The sequence below is a fragment of the Plectropomus leopardus genome, chromosome 4, assembly GCF_026936395.1.
Source record: "Plectropomus leopardus strain MGB_pleo_1.0 chromosome 4, ASM2693639v1, whole genome shotgun sequence".
NCBI lineage: Eukaryota > Metazoa > Chordata > Actinopteri > Perciformes > Serranidae > Plectropomus > Plectropomus leopardus.
The window spans coordinates 2,546,387-2,570,272 of NC_142179.1; the positions used below are offsets into that span (position 1 = coordinate 2,546,387).

The following is a 23,886-nucleotide window of genomic DNA, read 5'->3' on the forward strand; positions in this document are numbered from 1 at the left end:
CACGAGCTCTGTAGGTGCTTCAGACTTCAGTGCTGTCTTTTACTGTTTGAGGAAAAGTTTGTGGATCCTGAAATCTCAGTGCAGGAAACACTCAAGAAACCCATAGCACAAAGTCACCTGTATCTGGGCTTTTCTTTGTGTTTTTATGCAAAAGTTTTACTCGCCTTTAGATAACCCTGATGCCCAAGGCTTTATATATTTAGATATGGTGCAAAGTTGCCCATTAATGTTGAATTGCAGCTGCTGCCGGCAGCAGCACCCTCGCTTAATACAAGACACAAAACATGAGAAAATAGAAACCAGAGTGGAAAAATGTCAAAGCTGCTTCTTCATCTTAAGATTTCAGTATCAGTATGGAGTCTAAAAAAGTTCTTTCAAATTCTAAAAAAAGGGACTGGATAATTCATTAAAATATGAACTACGGCACCAATATGAGAAAATATTTTTGTCATCTTATCAAGGAGACGTAATAATCAACAAAACTTTTTATACTGTCATCAAAAATCACAGAAGTCTTCAGCTGTCATTAAAATACGTCTAATGCAACAAAGACATGCTTTAAAAAAACCAAGCGTTCATGTCTATGTGGTTTATTTTTGGACCTTTCTGTGCTGCAGTATATTGCTACTTTTCACCTGACACACACATACATCTGTGACAAAGCAAAATAATCGTAAATAATCAAAGGGTTAAACTCACTGCTGCTGGTAAGAGTAGACAGAGAGGATTCTTCAGTCGGCAGAAAGCGGTCGTCCTGCTCAGTGTTCACGTCTACCTCCCCGTGGTGGACAGAGGAGGGACTGCATGGAGACAAAGACAGAGAGAGACAGACTGAAGATGATTATCACTGTACAGGAAACAGGATGTCATTTCTCACAGAAATAAAAATAAAATGAAGGCCTCACGGCCGTATCCTCTCTGTCTGTGAAACGCTTCACACGCTGAAAATCAAGTTCAGATCAGATTTCAAGTTTAATGTCATCAAATCTGACCAAAGACATTTTGATGTCTCAGCGATGTTGATCTTTGAATTCTGGGATATAAAATGTCATCATTTCATCATTTTGGCCAAAAATCTCAATCACAAGATTGAGATGCAAGGACACAGTGGCCTTGACCTTTGACCAAAAACTATATTTCCTTTACTGTTGAGTCAAAGTGGACGTTTGTGCCAAATCTGAGACCTTCTTGAAATATTGCACTCATAAGAATGAGATGGATGCAGGGTCAAAGTAACCTTAACCTTTTAGCCCCAAAATCTTATCAGTTCATCGTCGTCCAAGTGAATGTTTTTGCCAAATTTTAAAAAAAAAAAATTCTTCATGTCATTCTTGGGCTATTGCGTTCACAAGAATGAGACATATGCAAGTTCACAGTGACCTTGACCTATGACCACAATAATCTGAACATTTCATTGATGAGTCAGAGTGTAGATTTGTGCCAAATTTGGAAAAAAAATCCTCAAGGCATTCTTGAAATAACAATAAAATGAGACAAATGCAAGGTCACCGTGACCTTCGACCACCAAAATCTAATCAGCTCATCCTTGAGTCCACTAAAACTTTGTACTGGATTTGAAGTAACGTGTTCAAAAGAATGAGACAGATGAGGACATAGTTACCTTGACCTTTTACCTATCACCTCCAAAATCAAATCAGTTCATCCTTGAGTTTAAAAGGATGTTTGTGACAAATCTGAAGAAATTCTCTCAAAACAATCTTGAGATATTGCTTTCACAAGAACAGAACGGACGGACAGCCCAAAAACAAAAACCTCCGGCCACAGCTTTCACTGGCACAGAGGCATCAAAAAAACTCCAAAATTTGTGTAGAAAAGACATGGAAAGAAAGAGAGGAGGGGCGTGGGGCCCACAGAGACCGCATATGCATGGTGCTACGCCCCTGGTCAGAGAATATTTTGGAGGTTTGGATTATTGGACAAAATGAGTCATTTGAAGACTTTGTGCTTTGGAGACGTTTTCAGGGGACCTTTACCTTCTGGGACAGACTCTCTCCTCTCCGCTCGTGCTGCTGGTCTTCAGCCCCCTGTGGCAGGACGGGGGGCTGATGGCGACGGTGCCGAAGGCCGTCTCCAGGTAGCTAAGAGGCAGAGTCCTGTTGACGGGACGGTGAATCTGAGCTCCGCTCCACCGGTTCAGAGCCGCCCTGCTGCCCACGTAGAAGTGAACGAGAGCCGGCACCGAGTCGAAGGCCTCGTCCTCCAGGCTGAACTGGACTCGGGTGTACGTCTCCCCGGACTGAATCACCGTCCTCCTGATGACAAAGTGAAGCGTTTTGTGCTCCCAGTGGCTGGTGAGGACAAAGTCGCCCTGACTGGACTGAGAGTCTCTGACGAGGAAGTCTCCGTGGTTCACCACCAGGCTCTCGGACACCTGAGGAGACATTTCACCCGTTAATGTTGATCATCATGTCTGTGAATATCTTGGATTTCCAAAGAAACTTAATATTGTGTATATTCAATCATCCAACTATTTGCCTAAATAATTTTGTATAAACCCTGCTGCGTAGAGGGAACTCCTCTTTTTGTTTTTGTGTTTTCACAAATTTCAGTAGATTTCCTGAACAAGATTTTGCCTTCAAACTAACTGTTTGTACAGAGCTCCATCTTGTGGTAAAAATACTGCATGACTCTGATGCTGAGGTTTTAAAGGACAAATCCACTAAAAAAAAAAAGACTCAATTTTTCATTGAAACAGCTGCCAAAGTACCCAATTCAAAAAGTACAAAAAGTAATAAAATAAAATTAAAAACAACTAATGAATGAAATCTTTATCAAAATAGTTGCTTATCAATGTTCTGTCGATAAGTTGATTAGATAATCGACTAAGCATTTTAGCTGTAGTAGCATAAACTATTGGGTAATTTTGTAACAAAACATATTTCAAGCACTCTTCTTTTATGAGAAAAAAAAATTAAAGTAACTTGCAACTAAAATTAGTACTGAAATACCCACTGTGTTTACTTCTCAGGGAAAATACCAGAATAAATCGAGAAGAAAGACTCATATTTGTTTTTAATGATAATAATTAAACACATGGGAAGAAATTGGTTCAAAATGAACTTAAATAATCATGAATGAAAAAGATCTTGTGTGAAAAATATATGAAATGGAGAAGATTATTATGAGAAAAAGAAACCAAATGCATGTGTTTAAAAAAAGAAATGGATGAAATATTTAACATAATATCCAACATGGTACATTAAGTTGTCCTGTAACATGGAATCATTTTATGAAATGTCCTGATTGTTTATTATGCATATTTATTTATTTTTGCTTGGCTTCTTTTAATTAGTTTTTGTTGACTATTTTTTGTATGTATGCTAATAAATAAAAGTACAGTACTCGAGTAAATGCACTTAGGCACTTTCCACCACTGATGCAATGCCCTTGTGTGGATCATGTGTGTGTGTGTGTGTGTGTGTGTGTGTGTGGGGCTGACCTCCCAGGGCACTCGTCCGTGGTACCAGGCGTGGCTCTTCAGGTTGCTGCCGCTCAGCTTCAGCTCCTCCTCCAGCTGCTTCCTCAGTTTCTCCGTCGGCGGTTCGAGCCAGAACTTGTCTTTGGAGAACTTAAAGGGCGTGACGGGCGCACGATCACACGCCAGAACCCGAAGAAACAAACGCAAACAACACAATAACGTCAGTTTCCAGCTTTGGGTTCAAACAGAGACGTTCTGCTGCTTCTCTCTCTTTCCCCCGCCGTCAAAACATGGCAAACAAAGCTCTCTTTTCTTTACAAGAAAAAACTGCTTTAACCCTTTGAAACTTAAGCAGAGAGCGCTGATTTTGGTCAGACAGAGAAGAAGGCAACAAGCAACTTAACAAGACATGCCCAAAAAGTTAGCAAAAAGTCGACGACAAAGTTATAATAAAAATGAAAAACACAAAAATATTAAAAAACACTAAAAATACACGCACAAAATATTAAAAATATTAAGTATTGTTATTGGGATTGTTCCCAGCTTTATGGATAATTTTTTCATAATTCTTCCCATTTTTAGGATTTTTTTTTTTTTTGACACCTTTTACTAATTTTTGGGAATTTTTTGGGACATTTCCTTTCAACTTGCTTTTACTTTCCCTAAATTTCTGAAAGAAGTCAATTTGTTTAGGTTTCAGAGGGTCAAACAGCTTGTGAGAGGTTGTGAGAGACCATCCAGGTTTCGAAGGGTTAAATCTTGGTCCTCTGAGTGAACGAGCACTGCGGGCAAATCTGCTCAGCCTTTTTCAGCTCTGTTTTTGTGTGTGAATGTGTGTAACGGAGGGCCGGGGGGGTGAGGAGGGACAGCTCTGGCATTCCCACACTGGCATCCACACTGGCGACACCAGGGGCCCGAGAGCCAGACCCAAAGCAGGAGTCTTGGCCTCGTCGTCTAGGCAACGTCATTGTGCGATGGGGGTCATCACTCAGTGGCGCTTTGTCTGACGCGTCTTTATACAAACACCAAAAAGAAAAAAAACAAAAAACGTTGATACTGTATATCAAGAGTTCACACTGACGACGGACTGGGAATGCTTTTGTTTGGACACACACACACACCACACACACACACACACACACACACACACACACACACACACACACTAGTTACTGTTATTACACTGTTTTATCGGTGACATGTTTTTCTTCTCCCGGACACCTCCCACCCCTCGCTTTCTGACAGAATGGTTTGTTCCACTGGGCTGTGAATCAAGGGCTGGGCACCCGGCCAGGACCACTTCAAAACAACATACGTGTGTGTGTGTGTGTGTGTGTGTGTGTGTGTGTTTCAAGGAGGTGGGGAGGGGGGCTGGAAGCCCCTAATGAATAGCTTTAATTTCATTAGCATTATCATTCATTGCCAGCTTGTCCCTTTCAGGCGAGTGTGTTTGTCAAGTATCCAATTATAAGTCAATGAACTGGAAATTCTCTCGCTCTCTCTGTCTACTTCCACCTTTTCCAGGCAGAGCCGTCGGCCGAATCAAGGCCGCAGCGGTTGCCAATGGCAACCGCACCAGCTTCAAAGTATTTCCCCGCAGAGGACGGCATTCCCAGAGTCCTCTCTGTCACCCCTCCTGATTGAATTAGAGCGTGTGAGGCATCCGAGACCTCAGCCCCGGATGTTTTTAGAAATGGCTCCAGTTTTAAATAATAAAATTAATAAAGTTTGAAAAATAAAAAAAAAGCCCTACAGGTTGTTCTTTATCAGAGGAGGCAGAGGCCTTTTCTGTTTTTTATTTTTTTATTTTTTACCTCCCCAATATATTTCCTTTGAGCCTCCCTGAGTGACTCAAAAATACATGAAATGTTTGTCCCACATGATGCATTCAAGAATTGCAGAAAATCTGATACTTCAACAATAATTTCCATTTTTAGCGGTTTCTGGCTATTATATATGGTGTAATTTTGGCCAATTTTATTTTTTGCAGGCCTACAGGTTTGGAAGGCATGTTTAAAAAAAAAAAAAAAATCACAAAGAAAAAAAAATCTGCAGAAATCTCTAATGGCAAAAAAATGAATTCCTTTTAAAAAAAATCTGATTTTTTTTTTAAAGAAAAAGAAATCACCGATTGTTTTAAAGGAAGAAAAAAGCCAACAATTTAAAAGCAAAATAAAATCACCAAAACATTTCAAGAAAAAAAAAAAAATTTGAAAAGAAAACAATTGCAAAAACTTCCAAATTGTTTCATGAAAGCATTTGTAAGTTTGTACTATTTACTAAAAACTACTAATATTTTTAACATTTAGAAAAAGTTATTGAGGGGTTAAAAAGGTGCCACAGAGAACAGGGAGTGTTGTCTGACAGGAGGAAGAGAGAAAAGCAGCATCACTGCAGGGAGGAAGCACCTTTAGCGAGATAAAGAGTGATGCATGATAGATTTTAGATTTGGAGTGATGAAGAGGAAGCTCACCTTCACATATTCTCCGCTGCTGTCTGTCAACTCCTGCCGACTGCAAAACAACACAAACAACATAAAGAGTGATTGTTGCCTCTGCAGCTCGTCAATCATCAGGGCTTTTCTGGTCAACAGATGTTAAATACCTTAATTTTATTCACAGCACTGTCATTTGGTACGAAATATGATGAAAATTGTCATTTATTGAGAATTTTCTGCATTTAAAAAAGAATTTAAATTAGAAGTGTATCAATTTAACAATGTATCTGCTTTGTTTTTAGTGTTAGATAATATGTATTTATTTTAAATAATAATGATGATGATAATAAAAATAATGATGATGATGGTAAAAAATAATAATGATGATGATATTAAAAATAATGATGATGATGATAAAAAAAAATGACGATGATAATAATAATAATAATAATGCTGATGATGATAAAAAAATACTGACGATGATGATGAAAATAAAAAATGATGATGATGACAATAAAAAATAATGATGATGATAATAAAAAATAATGATGATGATGATGAAAATAAAAAAATAATGATGATGATAATAAAAAATAATGATGATGATGATGAAAATAAAAAAATAATGATGATGATAATAAAAAATAATGATGATGATGATAAAAATTATGATAATGAAAATAAAAAATGTTTATGATAATAAAAATGAAATAAAAATAATGATGATAAAAAATATGATAATAAAAAATAATAATGATAAAAATAGATAATAATAATAATAAATAATAAAAATAATGATGATGATGTCTATATATGCACATGTACACACATGTACATACATATATACACATGTATGTATGTATGTATGCATTATAAGAAACAGGCAAATGAAATCTCCACATTCCACCCAGTTATTTTGTAAATGCATATCAGTTCCAAATATTGATTATCGTTCTCGTTAACTAATTATTGGTAAAAAAATATCGGCTGCTGTTAAATTGAAAAATTACTCGAATCTTATAAAACAAAAAACACCTGGGAAACTGCATAGAAGAGTCTGAAGCTTTGGAAGGCGATTCTCTGTCTGTGCTGTAGCTTCGTTTCTTTTTCGTTGTGTTTAAAATGTTTAAACTCTGCGGTGCTCTTCCCCGCGTATATGTGACGGTGACAGGTTCACCTGCACTTGACCTTGACCTTCCTGTGCAGTTTGATCGGCATCAAACGCATCGCTGCAACGACAGCCTTCCCTGCTTTCTGCACAGCCTTTAGACTAAAGCCAGATTTTTAGAAAAACAGACCTCTGACTTTCCCTCACCAGATTTTAATCAGTTCACAAGATTGAGAGGGATGCAAGCTCACAGTGACCTTGACCTATGACCACAAGAATCTGGAAAATTCAACAATCCAATCAATCCAATCCACAATCCAAGTCCAAGTGAACATTTATACCAAATTTTAAAAAATCCCTGAGTAATACTTTTCACAAGAATAAGACACATGCATCATTCATAGTGACCTTGACCTATGACCTATGACCAAAAGACAATTCAATGATGTGTCCAAGTAAATATTTGCACCAAACTTGGGAAAATTGCCTCAAGGCATTAAGATATCGCATTCATGAGAATGAGACGGTTGAAAGCTCACAATGACCTTGACCTATGACTACAATCATCTGGAAAATTCATCAATGAGTCAAAGTGAACATTTGTATCAAATATTTTTTTAAAATCCACAAGTCCTTGAGAAATTGTGTTCACAAGAATAAGACGCATGCCAGTTCACAGTGACCTTGACCTATGACCTCTGACCAAAAGAATCTAAACAATTCATTGATTTGTCCAAGTAAATATTTGCACCAAACTTGGAAAAATTACCTCATTCGTAAAGATATTGCTTTCATGAGAATGAGACAGTTGCAAGCTCACGGTGACCTTGACCTATGGCCACATGAATCTGGAAAATTAATCAATTTGTATCAATTTAAAAAAAAAAAATCTACAAGTCCTTGAGAAATTGTGTTCACAAGAATAAGATGCATGCCACTTCACAGTGACCTTGACCTATGACCGCTGACCACAATTCATTGATATGTCCAAGTAAATATTTCCACCAAACTTGGGGAAATTACCTCAAGGCATTGAGATATCGCCTTCATGAGAATGAGACCGTTGCAAGTTCACAGTGACCTTGACCTTTGACCTATGACCACCAAAATCTATAGGCGATATTGTATTTGTATTAAGATTCAGTACTTGTTGAAGTATTAGTGTGTTTAGGGCAGAACAGGGTGTTTTTCAGTCTGTCTGTCCTGTTGCACAACTCTCTGACAGCAGCAGTGTGTTAAAGCGACACCACCCAGCAACAGCGTCTCACACAACAAACTCCTGAGGGGAGGACCGGGAATATTTCTGCTGCTGTGTGAAACCTCATATCTGCAAACAGTCTGATCATCAGACCTGAAGCAGAGGAAGCCTCTTTTCTCCCCCGACGTGCATCCACTGATCACAGCAGCTGGCTCCTCGGCAGGTCTGACGGCTCAGGGAGCCCCAAAACTCAGCTGCGCTCACCGAGGAGCACAAACACTCTGGACTGATGTCAGAAAAAGAGGAAAAACAAAGTGCAGTTGCGTGGTTTCCCTCTGACAGCAGTGATGTGTCGTGTCAGTGAAACTGCATGTTGGCAATGAGGAACTTTTTTTTTTGTCAGGGGGGTCAGTCTGTTCTTCCTCAACATGCTGCATATTTCCATGAGTAACGTCAGGGGAGGTGACCTTTTGTTCCCAAACACAAACTATGACAGCACACACACACACACACACACACACACAAACACACACACACACACACACACACACACACACAAACACACACACACACAAGTGAAACATGCTGCATGAGAAACTCCCTAACTGTCAAAAGCTTCACTCAGAGGCCTCGTGTGCAAACTTTCCAAAAAATTTCCTGAGTTGAAAATGTAGTGTTTTAAACTGTATCTTTTTAAATTATTGTATTATTGTTTTATGTTTTTTTTATGTTTTTATACGCATATTTATTTATTTGATCTATTTAATCATTTATTTATTTAGCTATCTTTTTGTTTATTTTATTTTTTGTCTTTTTACTGTTGTTTTAATTATTGTTTTATATATTTCTTAGTTGAAGTAAACAATTAAAATTTATTATTCAAAATACATATTTTCATTTAATATGTTTTTTAACCTAATGACATATATTATTGTAAATTGTTAACTGAATAAATAAAGTGACCTAGAAATAATTTGTTTATTTATTTACTTCCTTATTTATCTAATTATTTATTTATCTTTTATTCATTCTATTTTTTTGTCTATTTTAACCTTGTTTCAATTATTGTAAATATTTATTATTCAAAATACATATTTTCATTTAATATGTTTTTTTAACATAACAGTATTTTTAATATTGTAAATTGTTATCTCCAGGTCACTGGACATTTATTTATTTATTTTTTTGTCTTTTTACCATTTCTTTAATCTGCTACTACAAAATGAAAAAACGTATTACCAATACAAAATAAACTTGCTTCAAAAATGTTGTGAAATTGTAAAAAATGGCCAGCTGCATGAGTTAAACAGCTACCAGTCGTCCCTTTGTCAACAAGCTTCTAGGACAAGTCGCCTCAAAACGTGGTTTTGTTTTCATGTATCTCTGACAGATTTATTCCTCCTGATCCTCTGAAGTACAGCTGCAGATATCAGTGAACCTCCCTGCCGTTAAATAACGAGTGTTTCTGTCGTGGTCACAAGCTGCTCTGTGAGCCCAGCGAGGGGGAACTCCCTCCGCCCGGGGGCCACGCTCCCCAAACCAGCATCAAATTTTACAGCACTTCCTGCTCCTTCAGCCAGCAACTCTTACACCACCACATAACATCTAAACACACACACACACACACACACACACACACACACACACACACACAGACACAGAGACACACACACACACACACACACACACACACACACACACACACACACAGACACTCGCTGTGGTTCAAAGCGCCCATCATAACCCAAAACAAATGTGTCGGCGGCTGCTGAGGTTTATTACAGAGAGCTGAACACAAAGTGGAGGAAAGACACACAGTCGGAGGCATTTTAAAAGAAGGTCACAGTTAGCCTCAATAACTTCTTCTGCTCCGACTGATTCATAAAGTGACAAATAGAAGAAGTGCGATCAGGTCTGGAAACCACCAGCTCAGATGCTCCGAAACTGGTCAGCTGGTCAGCGACAAACAAAAGTTCCTTATTACATTTGGGGTCCACCGATATTTTTTTTGAACCGATACCGACTGTTGGCAGTTTATGAGGCCGATAACTGATATTTGGTGCCGATATTTTACTAACAAACTCCAACACAAAACTTTGTCTAAATGCCTTTTGCAAATGCTTTTAAATGAATTAATTTTGTTTTTATCTGCAGCAGTCCTTCAGGGAACCAGGAGGAATAAATCTGTCTGAGATGCATGAAATGTATTCATTTATTTATCTATCTTTTTATTCATTAATTTTTAAACAATTAATATTTATTTTTCAAAATACAGATTTTCATTTAATATGTGTTTTTTAACCTAATGATATATTTAATATTGTAAATATTGTTAAGTTATTTCTAGGTCACTTTATTTATTTATTTATTTATTTATTGATCTATTTATTTATTTATTTATCTATCTATCTATCTTTTCATTTATTTTATTTTTGTCTTTTAAACCTAATTTGTATATTGTTTTATGTCTTCATTAGTGAAAGTAAACAATTAACATTATCATTCAAAATACATATTTTCATTTAATATGTTTTTTTTTTACCTAATGACATTTTTAATATAGTAAATTGTTTCTAGGTCACTTTATTTATTTATTATATTTTATTGTATTTTATTTATGAAACAGGCTGCTGCATCTGCCAAAAAAAACCCTCTTATCACTATTCTGACTGAAGCGCAGCTCAAATTCCTCCTCTTATGTAACATACAGTCCGGTCCAGTTTCAGCCTGCACCCCTCCATATAACACGCGCGCGAGCACACACACACACACACACACACACACACACACACACACACACACAGCCTGCAGACCCACTGACTTCAAACTTGTTTTAAATATTTTACTACTCAGAAGCCTTTCATGTTTGTTTGTTTTTTGGCATCAAATCCAAAAAACGCAGGAGGAAAATGATTCCAGTTCAAATATTTAGAAACTTACAGAAAACTCCCGGATCACTTTAACACATCGCATTCGTCCTCTAACAGATCAACACCGCCGACTTTATATGAATAAAAATTGATGTAGTCATTAGTATAACTTCTCTCACCTCCGCTCCGCCTCCCCGCGGCGGGCTGACGCGCACTGAACGTCCCCGACTTCACACATGTTCTCCCGGACAGTCCGAGCCGCTCTGCCGCGCGCTGAGAGCCAGCTGACGGACTGAGGCTGAGCGGCAGGCAGGGAGCTTACTGCGCATGTCCGCTACTGCAACTAACCAGCAGTATTTCACAGTTTTTTGAGATGGTGATCCCTGTCATCAGGCATCATCAGGGTTTAAAAATTAGTGATGTTAGAATTTTAGAGAGGCCTAAAATGTGTGACTGTGGCAGAAAATATTCATTTTATTTGACAAAAAATGATAATCCTGCAGACGTGTGTGTGTGTGTGTGTGTGTGTGTGTGTGTGTGTGTGTGTGTAAGGGGGCGATTGTTATTTACAGGGTGCCTTAATGGGTTAAACACACTCAGCTGTATGTGGTTTTATTTTGAAGCGAGAGACGTTGGAGGGTAACATGAGTTTGTCTTTAAGACTTTATGCTATGACAAAGACTTTTCATGTTTTTTTATTTAAAAGCTTAAAAACCGTTTTTAGGGACGAGAGGACAACAAACTACACAGAGACACTTTTAATGTCCTTTACTAAAGAAAAAAACACTTAAAACTAACACCACACACAGCTGAGTATGTATAACCCATCGAGGCAACCTGCAAATAACAACCGCCCCTCACCGACCCCCTCACACACACACACACACACACACACACACACACACACACACACACATCTGCAGGCTTATGAGCAGCCTAGTTTAAAGTAGCTACAGTGGTCCAAACTGATGTTAAAATGCATCATTTTTTGTCAAATATGTGAACATTTTCTGCCACAAGGCAAAATTTTAGCCCCCCCTTACAAATTCGGGACCTCACTAATTTTTAAATCCTAGTTACGTCTTAATGAAATAAGACTTCAAACTAAACAAGAATTAACAGGATTTTTTTTCAGAGCTGCTTTTAACCGTCAATACTTTGAACTGAAGTGTGTAAAGCAGGTTTAAAAAAAAAAAACATAACAAACCACAGACTAATTTTGGAAGCATCTTTCTGAAAGTGTAATGAGTCCACTTTCTCACCTTTCGAAACGCCCCTCTTCCTGCCAGCCGCTCGCAGTCTTTGTGGTTTCCTGTGACCTTGTGACACATCGCTGCCTCTCTGTTTGGTCGCCCACGTGGCTGGGAGCCGCTTCAGTGATCGGGTCCATCGGCACATACACATCCTGCGCCGAGGCCGCTTTGGGGATGTTAGTTGGCATGTTTGAGGTTTCTAAAGCGTCCCCGCTCCTTAACGAGGACCCCTGGTTCTTAATGGGGTCCGCTGGAGGGTCTCTGGAGTGAGAGGTCAAAGGTGACGCCCGGCTGGGTGTCGGGGTGGCGGGCAGCGGCCGGGCGAGGACATGCTGCTCCAGGCTGGTCAAACTGAGGCTGGACATGGCGCTGAGCAGAGGGGAGTCTCGGACATGCTCCCCCGCCTTCCACTGGCTCTGCCCTCCACTCTCCTCCTCCTCCTCCTCCTCTTTCTTCTTCTTCTTCTTCTTCAGCCCCGTGCTGCTCTTCTGCCTCTGGCTGCGCGGCACCGTGCCCACGTGTGTGTACATCTCAGTGGAGCGGGCGTAGCTGGGGCTGTGCAGACAGTCCGCCATGTCATCCACCACTTGTTCCTCCACGGCCGATTTGGCACCGTCGAGGCTGCCATCGTGCCGCGGGACCGCCTTAATGTTGGCGTCCTTCTCCGACGGGCGGCGGATGGAGATGTTAGTGAGGCTCCCGAACCATTTGAAACCTGGAGAGCAGGAGGAAGTTAACGAAGGTTGACGGAAACTCATCATGTTTTTAGAGTTAGTCTCATTTTGAAGACGTAATGAAAGCGTGAAAACAGATATTAACTTTTTCACAAATAACAAATCGAGTGAAGGAAGGATGGCGGACGTTGGTGTTCCCTCATCCAAAAAAGAAAAAACTACAGAATTTTTCCATTGGACTTTGGATTAAAGCAGAAAATAAACTCTGTGGCAAAAGTTTATGATGCCTAACCCTTTTGGACCAAAAATGAAGCCACAAGCAGCTTAACAAGAAATGGCCCAAAATAAGCCAGAAACTATTAAAAACAACAAAAATGAAACCAGATCAGAAAATAAGCAAAATAACAGAAAAAAAGGAGCTTCAAAAAAACAAAAAAAGAGGGTTTTTTTGTGTTGTTGTCTTTTATATAATTTTAAATAACTGTTTTATCTTTGTCTACACTTCTGCTATTTCTAATGATCTTCTTTGAAATTTTTAAAAATCATTTTGTAATAGATTTAATCTTTTATATTTTTTCTTTGATTACAAACCTCTATCTTTTATGATATTTTTATATTTTATTGCTCCATAAATCACTTTGAATTGCCCTCATATATGAAATGTGCTGAACAAATAAAGCTGCGTTGCCTACCTCACCTTCATCTGGACCCAGTTTTGTCCTTGTACTGCTGAATCTGCCCTCTGTGGGTCACTGAGGATTATTTAAAGTCATGATCTAAAACTTCTTTATGGCTTTTTTTTAGAAAAATGAATTGACATTTCCTCACTTCCTGTGATCTGTCTGTGTATCCGGCTGCTCTGCAGGTCTGAATGTTGACACACTCTGATGAGAGATTCTGAACGATGAAGTGCAGGAACTGACTGACTGCTGTTTCAAAAGATGACGCTCAGAAAGACAGGAAAGTACAGCGCGTTAACCTTGGTGTCCATTATTACACCCACCTGCTTATTCCTGCTCAGGGTCGAGGTCTGGTCTCCCTCTCTGACAGACGTACATTAAACAGACCATTATATAATAAGAGACCTTAAGTCACCAGTGAGACCAGCAGCTGCAAACATTTAATTTTCACGTTGTCCTCTGAAACACAGAAAATGTTTTCTTTGCCTCGGAGTCATCTGAGGAATGTTGTTGTACCCTCATCTGCTGAAACTCTCATCGTTTCTATTCTGAACTGCAGCCCCTCCCCCGAGATCTCAGCAGTGTTTGATTATGTTTCTGCCCCGGGGACCTATTCGACTCTAAAAACACTGACGGATATTTGTTTCCTCAGCTAAATATAGACTGACGGTTTTGAGAACGGGACAGAGGGGAGATGATGGAGGTGCAGATGCAAAATGCAAAAATTGCTTTTTTTAAATTCCAAGTTGAAGTTATGGAGTCCTGATGACTTCCACAAAATGTTTTCATCTTACAGAGAAAGTACAGAGATCAGACCAAATGCAAAGCAAATTTTTTTGCACGGCACGATTACACACAGTTAAAGCAAAGACGCAAATAGACTGGAATGCAAGTCAAGCGCCACATAAAGACGTGAATTCACATGAAAATTAGTGTCATCAAAGCCTGTTATGGGCGAGACCATGTCACTCTTCAAACTTGTTTTGTTTTGTTTTTTAAGTTTTAAAATGTAGCATGCTAACTGTTAACCCTTTGAAACCCAATCCAAACTGGCCTAATTTCTTTGCATAAACAGCGGAAGAAGGCAATGAGCAACTCAAGAGGGAATGGCTTCGAAATTAGGAGGAAATTGATTTGAAAAAGCATAAGAAGTTCACCTGAGAGTTAGCAAAAAAAAAAATTAAAAAATTAAATAATTTTATTAGATAAATAATAATTCAATAAAATTAATCTAATTATTAATATAATTCACAGTACCTACCTTTTTGAAAATAGTTTTCTAAATCTAATAATTTCTTATAGTTTGCGGGACATTTCTTGCCAAGTCACTTATTGACCTTTTCTCCTATATCTTTGGAAGAAATCAAACCAGTTTGTTTAGAGTTCAGACGGTTAAGATGCTGCTTTCATGCTGCCTAATGGTAAAATGCTATAAAAACAATGTTTACGGTGTAAAAAGCAGCATTAGAAGCAATACTTCCATCAGACCTCGGGGAAACTTCTTTTATTTTTTGTAATTTTGTCTTAATCGTGTGGTTCACCAAATATGCACACTCTATATTCCCCTCTGGCGTCAGTTTTGGATGCTCAGAGACGACATGTGAGTTTACGTTACATGCCGGTTTGTTCTCATACCGAAGTTGTCAAACACTGCTGCTTTTGCAGTGATTTTGGTGTGAGATCCAGACGCCAAAAGCTAATTTTCACGGCAGTATGATACGCCACTAGACATCATCAGCTGAGAGCAGACAGAACCGTTCGCGGTTCTACTGCGCGTCTCTGGAGGCCAGACAGCACCTGCCATAGCTGCATGATATGCAGACAGGCAGAATCAGTTGAGAACGCAGCTGCAAGAAATCTGTCATGTCTGCACAATATGCTGCTGGACGGCATGAAAAGCTGCCAGTAACAATGTCAAACAGGGACAGGAAGGAGGGAGGGATCCAGCAAACCCCGGCTCACATGCAGGAGTCCGGTGTTTGTTTCCCGTCTGAATGTGATGTCCTTTTTTCTACACTTTACGACGTACCTGCTTCTCCTAATCCTAATCATCCGTGCCAGCATGTGCGCATGTTGACGTCCTGACATTGGTTGCCATGTGCTTTTGTTACATGCAGCGTAATCCCACAGTTTGCATTTTGTTGACATCACTGTAAAATGTCAAACAGCAGGTGCAGAGGAATACCTAAAGAGTAATATGTAGACGCAGAAGTCCACTTCAAGGCGGCAACATGTGATGACTCAGGATGAGAAAGTGTTGGGCTCACACAGACGCTAAAAACATGCAGTGTGCGTCAGAATCAGAATGAAAACGGACTCTCTGGATCTGTCTACGCACTGGACTCATACATTAACCTGATATCTGACTCACAAAAAGACAACTTAGAGTAAAATTTCCCAAAATGCTGATGTGTTACTGTAATTGCTACATACATGTAAAGAAAATACAGTGTCAAGAGTTTTTGTCAGAGATTTTTTTGGCTGTAACAAGTGGGAGGTGACCTCCACCCATCGATCGTTGTGATTCAGAGACAGTGAGTCACTTTTTAAGGACACTGTAAAAGTAAAAGCATCAACCTGTCTATGAAATTAAAACTTTTACAGATTAAAGATGCTTTGACGTCCTGTAAAGACTAGCGGCACAGTGAATTTGTTTACTGTCCTAAAGTTTCTAACCAGACTGAATGACCGTCCTTCAGAGGCATGATGGGTAAAATTCGGCTTTAAATAGTGAGCGAGTGTGGGGTCAAGCAGCAGCAGAAGAGCAGCACAGTGAGCTGTTGTCCCGTCTGCAGACACTCGCTGTCTTTTCTTAAACTCTGCACTCGGCCGGGCCGCTGACCATTCACCCCGCACAAAGACACGTCTGTGCGTCATTTACAATGCACCAACTAACTGTTTATGTGTGGAACAAAGAGCCAACAACCACACGCACACACACACGTACACACACACACACACAGTGAGACAAGTGTCAATAGATCACTGTCTTTTATGGCATTACACAAATAAACTTGCATCAGCCTCTTTACACCCTGACTCATCATGTAACATTATCTCTGTCTGAACAAGGATTTATTTTCCAGAAGGTGGAAAATAACAGAGTACATCTACTCCAGAGAACTCTACTCAAGTACAGTTTTAAGTTTAAGGTGCTATTCTTAAATATTTACATTTCTTAATACTGTACTTTTTGCTGAACTTCACTGACATTTGGACTAAATAGTTACTTTTCAGATTTAAACTGCAAATGTATAAAGTTATTATTATTATTATTATTATTATTATTATTAAATAATCTGTATCTGTTTAAACAACTAAATTATCTGTATTTGTATGTTACAATGAAGAGGGTCCCGAAACTAAAGCCACATTTCCATTTAAACTCTTTTTTCAAACTTTTCTTTTCTTTCTTTCTTTCTTTCTTTCTTTCTTTCTTTCTTTCTTTCTTTCTTTCTTTCTTTCTTTTTTTCTTTCTTTCTTTCTTTGTTAAATATTGGAGTTTAACCTGTTTGGGCCTCAAACCTGAAACCTTGTGAAGAGTTCAGAGAGGAAATGCGTCTTTTCTGAGGAACTGCTAACAACTCATGGACATCTGAATAAGCCAAAAACTAAAGACAGTTTTTGTTTGAGATCACAAAATTCTCCCAACATTAAAACTGTTTAGCTTAGGAGTAAAACTATAAAAGTTATATAAAATTGAAATACTTTTTATACTTTGAGTACATTTTGCAGATAATTTTTTTTACTTTAGTAGGAATTTGAATGTGGAATTTGAAATGTTAAAATATAATATTATAATAATATTAATACCTTTTCTGAAATAAAAAAAATTCATTTACCCTCTAGTATTTGCACCATAAAATACATATAATATATAGGACTTAAAATGTTCTTTTCAGGCTATGAGAACTTCGTATCTTTGTAAATTATTTTAAAATGTCTAATATTTTCTAATGAGGGATATAAACCCCTTAAGTACTCCAATATTGGGTGCAAAAATAATTTTAAAAATATGTATATATTAATAATTATGTATGATACAATATAATACCCACAATAATGATGTTTCTTTGATGATATTTTTGGGAAATTAACCCCCGTCAAATATCCAAGCATTGCAACAAAAAAAAGAAAACATTTCAAAGTAAAATGTAACTTACTGAGTTTTCGTTTGTTCATTGTTCAGACGTTGACTTCCTGATATCTTCGCTCATATAAAACGGCCATAAAAACAGTTAGTGCGGCTTGTTGTGTTGCAGCGTCGTGATAATGAGCCGCGTGCTCTTAACCAACCGAGTGGCTCTGCTTCCTGTCCTCGACACAGCGGAAGCAGTTTGGAGTTGGTTTGATGCAATCAGGTGACAAGTCACTTTCTGACTTCACACTGAAAGTGTGTCAGTCAGTCACTGTGGATGTTTTTCCACAGAGTTTTGACAGGAAGCGGCTTCAAGTTTCCACTCGAAGACAAAAAAAAAAGTCATTTTTCATAATAATTGAATTTTTCAACTTTCTCTAAGAGACCAAAACAAAAAAAATATACTCAAGTTAAGTGTCCACACATGGAAATCAATGCTTTGACATTATCGGGTTGTTCATGATCATCAGTTGAACTCCCCTCAAAGCGAGCACACCCTGACAACGCCACTTTTGTGGAGGAAATATTAATTTCCTTAAGTAATTTTTGTTGGAAAAGCAGCGAAACTGAAATATATACAGTCCAAAAATAAAATGTCATTCTAAAATGTACTTTAAACTTATTTTTGCAAAAACTTAGCAAATTCAGATTCTACTTTTAATGTGCAACGAGTTCATAAGGTATCATTATTACACTGTCTGTCAAGTTTGTTCAGAATGTTATTTTCCAAATTTATCTTGATGACACAAGACTTTTCTAAATAATAAAATGATTTGTTGTCATTGAGTGGTTTGGGAAATTTCCCCAACTTGAAGAGCATCATGTAATCCTGAAGCTGATCTGAGGGCAGGAAGTAAGAGGTTTTAAAACGACAGCAACAACATGAAACACTGATACTATCGAGGTGAGGGAAGTTTTAATGAAGCAACAAGTCGGTTCAAATTGCTTTACATAAAACATTAAATGCATCAGGATAATTTGCAAAAGAAACACATTTTCTTTCCTTTTCTCCCGCTCTTTGAGGCTAAGACATGAATGCACTCAGAGCTTGTATTGGAGTGTTTCCTGTAGATATGATCGTGTAAATTTGTGTGTCGTCTGCATAACGTATCGTTTTCCAGTGTAAATGTGATCGGTGTGAGGATGTGGTCACAGTCACTCAGCTACAACACCAAAATATCATTTATTAAGATATCAGTAACGTAACTATCTGACAGCAACTGTTTACCTCTTGTGCTTGTTAACATTTAAATTTATTTCTTGCTTGAAATGCAGATTTATTTATTTTGATTTTTTTTTCATGTAGCTATGACATGCAGCATATCTATAATCTTGGTTTTTCCATTTATTCTCTCCAATCAATCAATAAAAAAAATCTGCCCTACTTATTGGAGCTATTTCACTTCCTCTCTCAGTTGTCAATCTTTGGGTGGAGTTCAACTTCTCCCTCAGCTGACTCTTTTCTATCACAGAGTCCACCACTGACTGAACATTAAGGGAAAAAATCCCATTTTTTTCTTTAAGTCAGTGTATGCAATGAAGAATCCTGTCTGTGAAGATCATAAAAATGCTGCTCATTGGAAACCAAAAAAAAATCAATCTGTATGCATCTTTAATAATAAGGTAAAGATTACTCTGGATTTCAACAGAAGAAAGGAAATGCTTTTATTTTGGGACTCTGTAAAAGGAAATTTTACAGAGTTGTTTCAAATTGTTTTATTTGCATCTTTCACAGAGATGTGAAAGATGCAAACAAATGTTTCAGCTTAAAAAAGAGTTATTGTCCATCCCACCTTAAATGTTTAAGTTGACTGAATTTCAGAAACTAAAGAAATTAAGTACAATTGAAGTGAGATCGTAAACTAACTGATTTGAGTGCAGCTGGACTGAGGTCAAGTTGCATAAAGTAACGGATTTAAGTACAACTGAGATAATATTAAGTTAAACTAAAGAAATCGAGTACAACTGAAGAGCAGAATAAATCCAGAGTGGACTCTCCCTCCTTTGTTTTTTTGTTTTTTTAGATTAAATGTGAGCGGGCTCTGCTGCAACACACAGAAAACATGTAAGTGCAGCAGGAGGGCATTCATCAGCCCCGCGGCGCTGTGGGTGGACACGCAGAGCTGTCAACATCTTGCTAAATTTCCTGCCAACATTTCCTGGTGAACAGCAATCCCAAAACCGAGCGAGCAGATTTGTGCCCTCAACTAAATCAAACAAATGTCAACTTTATTTAGCGCGAGAGATGTGAAAGATGCAAACAAGCTCTACAACGAACATAAATAACTATTTTTATCATATCACAGAAGCAAGACTCAAACTGAAACAGAATCAAACTAACAAACCACTGACGTGAACTTCTGTTTTCTCATAACTGGACGACCCTTTCTGGTCTGAGTGTATTCCTCTTTTTTTTTGTAAGTTTTTGTATATGTGTACTTGTTTTTTGTAAAAGGAAAATAGCTGTTTAGACCTGTAAAAGTTAGCGTCCATGCTGCCTTAAATTTTTAAGTTGACTGTATTTTGGAAAACTAAAGAAATAAAGTACAACTGAAGTACAATCAAGTTACTAAAATTTACTGATTGAAGTTCAACTGAACTGAGATCAAGTGATGTAAATTAATTTCTTTATCTTAACTTGATCTCAATCCAGACAAACCTGAATCAGTTAAGTAGAACTGCACTGAGATCGAGTCACACTAAAGAGACTAAATACAACTGAAATGACATGAAGTTACTCAGATTAACTGATTTAACTGAATTAAGATCGTTAGGCCCCTCCCTCTGTCTCGGAGGCTGACCTGGACCTTCCCAGGTTAAAAAAGCTGGGTAAGGTATTAACTCTTTCTCTCCTGTCCTCAGAAACGGGTTTCCACACACGTTTTCTCTGCAAAAATTTCAGTCTACAAAGTAACTTTTTGAAACTATTAAACAAATGTAGTGTGGTTAAAAGTCTAAGATTTCTCTCTACGATGACAGTAAATCAAATTTGTGCATAAGTGCAGAGTTAAAAAAGTGCTTTCTGTTGCTGGAGTTAAAATGTGTCAGCTGGAAGTGACTGACTGTCTGTGTGCAACATGTCCCAGCTGTCGTCCGAACAGAGACGACTCACAGTCACATCAGATGAATGAAGACTGTTTGTACCAAACGAGTCCTGATACTGTGTCCAACGAGACTCTGGAGCTTAAAGGGTCACGTCACAAAACACAACTCAATCCATAAAGCTGTCGTTTCATTCATGTGGAGACCCGCAGACTCTTACTTTGGCACATTTTCATATATAAGGCAATTCTTGGTCTGCTCCTGCACTAGTTTTGTGTTTCTGTCACGCAGAAAAGTACCAGACAGTACTCACTGTGTTCTCAGGACCTCTTTATGCTCTCGGTCCCAGATGTTTGGACAGAAATTGTCTGCACCCTCAGCCTGGAATTTGTTGCAAAATGGCTTGAAACTCAAGGAGGTGGTGTCGTTAAATGTCTTTAGAGTTGTCTTTAGCCTGCCTGGCTGTACAAATGTCCCCCGGAGGATTCCCTTCTGACTGACAGAAAGTTTTAATGCTTATTTTAGTGCTTGTGAATTGTATTTTGTGTCCTTAAAAAAAGAGATTCTTAATCTCAATGGGACCAACCTGGTTAAATAAATGAATAAATAAGTAATCAGACTTTTTGTGCTTCAGCTTCAAGACCCAACTTTTAATAAGACAATGCAAACACACACCTTTGTTTTAAAAAGCCATGTCGAGACCAGATCTGAGCAGGAGGGTCCAGGGGGGTCCTTCTGCAGGTTTTTCTTTTTCTTTACTTTCCAGATTAGTTTTGGACTGTGATAAGACAAAAAATAGTAGTTGTAGTATTGACTTCAGAATTTTTTACAAATGCTAAAATAATAACTAAAAAAAAAAAGATTTACTAAAGTTGAAAAAAATGTTAAAGTATATATTCATGTTAACAGTTATGTTTTTTCTCTCTTTTTTTAATAAATACACTGACTCTTTTTTTTTTTTTTAAGATTCATGGCTGTTTAAAAAAATTAAAGCCTGGGATGTCCAGGTCTAATGACACCGGTTGTCGTGTGAGATCATTTGAATTTCAAGGAGTCACATTAAAAAAGACACAAACATTAAACTGTTGGAGCTCAGTTCTCCTTTAGTGACCCACTTTTCTGGACTCTGAAATGTGTTGTTATAAAGAATCACTCGCTGACGGAGATCAGATGCTGCTGCTCCGGGTGGAAACACCGGGTGGCAGCAGAGGTCTTACTGACGCAGAGTGAGATAAGAGAGCGAGAGACGAGTTTCAGGCTGGAAGAGTTTTTTCATTGAGTTTTGCATTGTGGTGCGATGCCCTTCTGGTTTTACGAGATCTTTTTAAAGAAATGTAAAGTATGCCTCAGCATTTCATGCACTTCTGTGAAGAAACAGCATAGTTAGTAGAGATTTAAACTTTAATCTGACAGGATAAAAGCGCTGTTAACACCTGAACACAAGCTATATTCAGGAAAAATCTGTGGATAATCTGACTTCTTGTAAAAGCCTCCTGAATAATTAACACTGAAGGATTTTTTTTCTTTTTCCCCTGAAATTATTAATTTGTTTATGTATATCTTTTTTATAGGAAATCCTATGTCAGGGAATGTTTCTCTCTGTGAAAAGGGAAAATAAAAATGTTATGGTATGTTGCTCCATTTGAACAACAGCTGCTCAGCTGTGAAGTGTTTCTGTTTTATTTGCTCAGTCCGCGCACACATACATCCGTTCATACGTTATTTTATTCTCCAAAGGAAATCTGCAGCGACAGAATAACAAACATCAGATTCAAAGCAAAAAGGATGAAGCAGCGATGAAAAGCAGCCGAATGACAGAATGAAAAACAGGAGGCTTTGGAGTCGGATTTGAAGATTTTAGGATTTACAGAGCTGGTAAACAGTCACATCGTGTCTTTTATTGAATCAGAGTGGAGCTGCTGTGTGGCCCCGGCTGCCATTTACATGTGAAAGCAGACGTATAGAACAAGGATGAGTTTGGTCTCTTGTGTGTTTTCTTAATGAGATTAGTGTCTGCTGGAATAAATAACACGTCATTTAATCTGCTCCCGACTCATCACGTCTCATTTGAACTCAGCTTGTGTGGTTTGTTTGTGAGTTTTTGTGGGAGAGAAAGTGGTTTTCTCTGTGGGGATGTGGCTGGTCTCTGATCCTGGATCAGCAGGGACGGGTTCAGGTCAGTCCACCTGCTGCCTCTGCTTTCATTTCAAGCCTTTAACTGGCAGTTAATGTAGACGGAGTCCAGAGAGACGATCAGTTTAAATCTGCAACATCACATTTAACCGGGAGATCAAGGACACCAAACCAAAGAAATGTGATGAAATAAACTGTTTATCAGACATCTCGTGTCTTTTAATCTCTGCAGGCAGTGGAGGAAGACGTCCTCTCTTCTTAAAGCATCCCTAAATCAGAAATACACATTTTTCCTCTTACCTGCAGTCTTCATCAGTCCGGAGAGTTTTAGTTTGAGTTGTCGAGTGTTGGAGATATCGGCCCCTTTCTCTACAATATAATGTGTGACAGAGCTTCAAAGCACAAAAAAATGCATTTCAAAAACTCAGCAATGTCTCTTTCCAGAAATCACGAAAGCAGATGTTTCAGGCTCAAACATGACCTCTTCCTGACGATGAACAATACCGAAAACATAACCACGTGTTAACGCCTGCACCGATGAAACGTGAAAAAGAAATGGAAAGTTTCAGCGTATCCATGGATAGATTACTGATCAGGACTCCCAGGGGCCCAGGGGCCGAAAGTCTCCTAACGGGACCACATGACCCTCTCCTAAAATGTCAAATTAACACATAGCAACCACAAAGAGACTCAAAATGACCACAAAGAGATGCAAAGAAACTAAAAAGAAATACAAAATAACTACAAAAGAAGGCAAACCTACCACAAAGAAACACAAAAGGGCTGAAAAGGGGCACAAAATGACTTCAAAGTGGCGAAAAATGACTACAAAGGGACACAAAATCGCTAAAAAGTGGCGCAAAATGATTATAAAGGGACACAAAATGACCACAAGGTTGCACAAAATGACTATG

At 38.3% G+C, this 23,886-nt stretch overlaps 1 protein-coding gene across 4 annotated transcripts in view; it reads right to left on the reverse strand.

Annotated features, from left to right (window-relative positions):
* LOC121944178 (SH2 domain-containing protein 3C-like) overlaps window positions 1-17,977 on the reverse strand; it is a 34,921-nt gene extending 16,944 nt beyond the window's left edge. Inside the window, exons 1-6 of one of the 4 annotated variants that reach the window (XM_042487883.2) lie at window positions 17,823-17,977; window positions 12,315-13,020; window positions 5,913-5,952; window positions 3,461-3,589; window positions 1,995-2,392; window positions 700-800 (exon numbers count right to left, since the gene is read on the reverse strand). In XM_042487883.2, the coding sequence (XP_042343817.2) occupies window positions 700-800; window positions 1,995-2,392; window positions 3,461-3,589; window positions 5,913-5,952; window positions 12,315-13,020; window positions 17,823-17,841 (1,393 nt within the window). In that variant the 5' untranslated portion in view covers window positions 17,842-17,977. Of the gene's footprint in view, window positions 1-699; window positions 801-1,994; window positions 2,393-3,460; window positions 3,627-5,910; window positions 5,953-11,231; window positions 11,386-12,314; window positions 13,021-13,982; window positions 13,998-17,822 lie in introns of those variants that run through there. The other 3 variants (XM_088076298.1, XM_088076299.1, XM_042487884.2) reach the window with 3 other exon arrangements.
* Window positions 17,978-23,886: the final 5,909 nt, after the last annotated feature.